The 2834-nt window shown below is 32.2% G+C and overlaps 1 protein-coding gene across 1 annotated transcript; it reads right to left on the bottom strand.

Moving 5' to 3' along the window:
• Positions 1 to 206: 206 nt before the first annotated feature.
• On the bottom strand, positions 207 to 1150 carry LOC133318313 (transcription repressor OFP6-like). The gene has a single exon (XM_061520305.1). It carries the CDS (start codon positions 1081 to 1083, stop codon positions 517 to 519), a length of 567 nt encoding a protein of 188 aa, XP_061376289.1. The 5' UTR covers positions 1084 to 1150; the 3' UTR covers positions 207 to 516.
• Positions 1151 to 2834: the final 1684 nt, after the last annotated feature.

The following is a 2834-nucleotide window of genomic DNA, read 5'->3' as shown; positions in this document are numbered from 1 at the left end:
TCACATCTACCAAATCTAGTGGCAATTAGAAGCAAAAGTCTAATGAGGAAAAAATTATCCTTCAAATTAAATTAAACATAAACCAATCAAAAGTTTAAAGTGGGAAATGGAATCCATTCTTTAACAAAAGTGGGTTGATCAATCTATACATTGGATGCACAATTACGATGAATATAAATAGAAACAAATAAAAATAAGCAAAAAAATATATTGAATGCTATATACTAATAAATATTATTATATCGTTTAATGAATTTAATAACATATGAGTTATTAAACTCATTAATGTGATAGAATAATACACGGTTAGATAAATTTTTGAATGTAACCCCAACTGCTTCCAACCCAGCCTTCATAATTGAAAATTGATATGAATAAATGAATGAATGATGAGTCAAATTTGAAACCGTGACGTTTCCATGCAGCTTCTTCTTCTTCTTCCCACGTGCGAATTCAATGCCTTCACATGGCCGCCACACGTGTATGCGCAAGGTTGAGTTACAGCATCAGCAACATTCACCGACTCGTTCGAATGATGTGGTTGTTCCTGCGAGACGGTTCAGCAACAGAACCGCCACCAAACTTCTTAGGGAATGCTTCTTCACATGTTTCGATGAAGGCTTCGACGATGACTTGGTGGTGACACTGAGGATTCAGTTGAAGAAAGCATTCGAGAAGCTCTTGAAGATCGATTTCTGAGAAGATCTCTCTCTCAAAGATCATTTGCAGCATCGAATAACGGAAATCGTTGTATGGATCCTTCGATTCCTTCTCAACGGCGATGCTGTCGACGAGTTTTGTCGTAGGTTTCGGTATACCATGATTCTTGTTGGTGGTGATGTTCTTGTTATGGTCGTGATGAGTGTCGGCTTCGGAGATGCTGGTGGAAGTGAAGTGTTCGTCGTCGTCGTCATCGTCGACGGAGAGGTCGCCGGAAGTGGTGGAGGGAGTGAGGCTGCTAGGGTTTTTGTTTTTGTAAATAGAGATTTTGGGTTTTGGGATTGGCTCGTATACCTCAGAGGGCTTTGGTTTGCTACAACCACATCCTAGGGTTCTCAATAGCCTTCTCTTGTTGGAAGACATTAAAAGTACTAATAATCAAGAGAGAGAGAGAGAGAGAGAGAGAAAGAAGGGGGGGGAAAGTGAGATTGTGAAATTGAAGAGAAAGGTGGGGTTGTGGATATGAGTTTCTTTTAGAAAATATTTGGTGAGAGAAAGGGTTTTTTTTTTTTGATATAAGAAAGGGTTTTGGTTTTATGAAAGGGAGTTTCTTCTTGCGGAAGATAGCCTCATGTATGTCACGATAAGATTATTCTTATCATGATAAGATTATTCTTTGACATCAGTGTCAAATTTAAAATTTGACAGACTCTGATTTGTAAGCATGTGACATCATTGATCTTTTTTATCTAACGGCTCTCAAGTGAGGTGTCAAACTTCAAATTTGACACTGGTGTCAAAGGATCCTATCTCATTATTTTAATGATTATATCTTTCATGTTTAATTTATTAATTACTTCCCTAATAATCAGGACCGTCCAATGATAACCATAGAACATAATTTTTTTAATCTTTAATTATAATATGTCAAATTGGTAACTAACTTCTCTTGTTTATAATATAACGTGACCTCAAATTAAAGGAGAAAAAAGAAACTTCTTTACTTAATAGAATTGGCTTCTGAGGCGTAAAACACAAACTCTTACTATTATATTATCATATATCGTTCTTTGAATCTTGAATTGCGTCTTCTTTTATCCATTTACTTCATCCAATAATATATTTTTTGAGAAAAATGCAGATAAGTTATCTGCATTTATTCTCAAAACAACGTCGTTTTTGTATTAAAATCTTAAAAAATTATAAATATAAAGACTATTATAACCTTGAAATAAATTAAAATTATAAAAATACCATGATTTCCGTCCCAAAACGACATCGTATTGACTTACTGCAGATAAGTTATCTGCAGTAGCAGAAAAATCGAACCTATATTTTTTTTCCCTATTTTTTTTGTTCAAAAGGTTTCGTTTTTACTTCGTCTTTACCCCCGGCGCACACAGATATTCAAATTAATAGTATAAAATGATTTTTTTTATATTTGTGTTAATATTTTAGATAAGAATAAGCCGTTTCGTTTCAAAGTAACCTATTTGAATTTAAACAACGAGCAACAGCTCAACTGATTTCTAGAAGTAAATCACCAGAAGTTTGATTGTACAATATATGATTTAATATGATCAAACCATATCTGTTAAAGATAAGAAAAGTAAAGCTATTTTTGTGGTATGGAAGAATGGAATAGGAAATTCAAAATTCAAACTCAACCCCAAATCAGGCGACCAACATTCTCTTACATGTTAAGCCTTTCATTTATTGCTGTGGTAGCAAACCTACAGAAACTCACTTGTAATAGAATCATTCGCCATCAAATTTCTTAGTATGTACGTTGATGGATCCGAGACAAACATTTACAAGCTACAACATGTCCACGGAAGCTCGTCTTGGGAACGTGTAAGTCTCATATATAAATTGTATTTCCTCAAAAAATTTACTTTGTTGATAAAGTTATGTCACTGATTAACTAAATATATTTTGATATATTTTAATTATAAAAAAATTGATTCAAAATTTAGTTATAATTAATTGGATTTGATGCAAATGATTAAATAAATCTGATCTCTTTGAATAATAATAAGTTAATTACTCTCATTTTTTAAATTTTAAATTAATTAAAATATCTATTATATTAATAAATTACGAGATGATTGTTTAATTTTTAATTTTTAAAATTTATGTTAATGATCATGTATATAATATTATTTATAACTAAA

The sequence above is a fragment of the Gastrolobium bilobum genome, unplaced genomic scaffold (assembly GCF_033153095.1).
Source record: "Gastrolobium bilobum isolate Gb01-03AN ecotype WA unplaced genomic scaffold, APGP_CSIRO_Gbil_v1 utg11607, whole genome shotgun sequence".
Classification (NCBI taxonomy): Eukaryota; Viridiplantae; Streptophyta; class Magnoliopsida; order Fabales; family Fabaceae; genus Gastrolobium; species Gastrolobium bilobum.
The sequence above is the reverse complement of the archived record's forward strand: the minus strand, read 5'-3'. Positions and strand labels throughout refer to the sequence as shown.

Bases quoted from the DNA above. Each gene is read 5' to 3' on its own strand.
- LOC133318313 (XM_061520305.1), bottom strand. From the start codon at position 1,083: ATGTCTTCCAACAAGAGAAGGCTATTGAGAACCCTAGGATGTGGTTGT.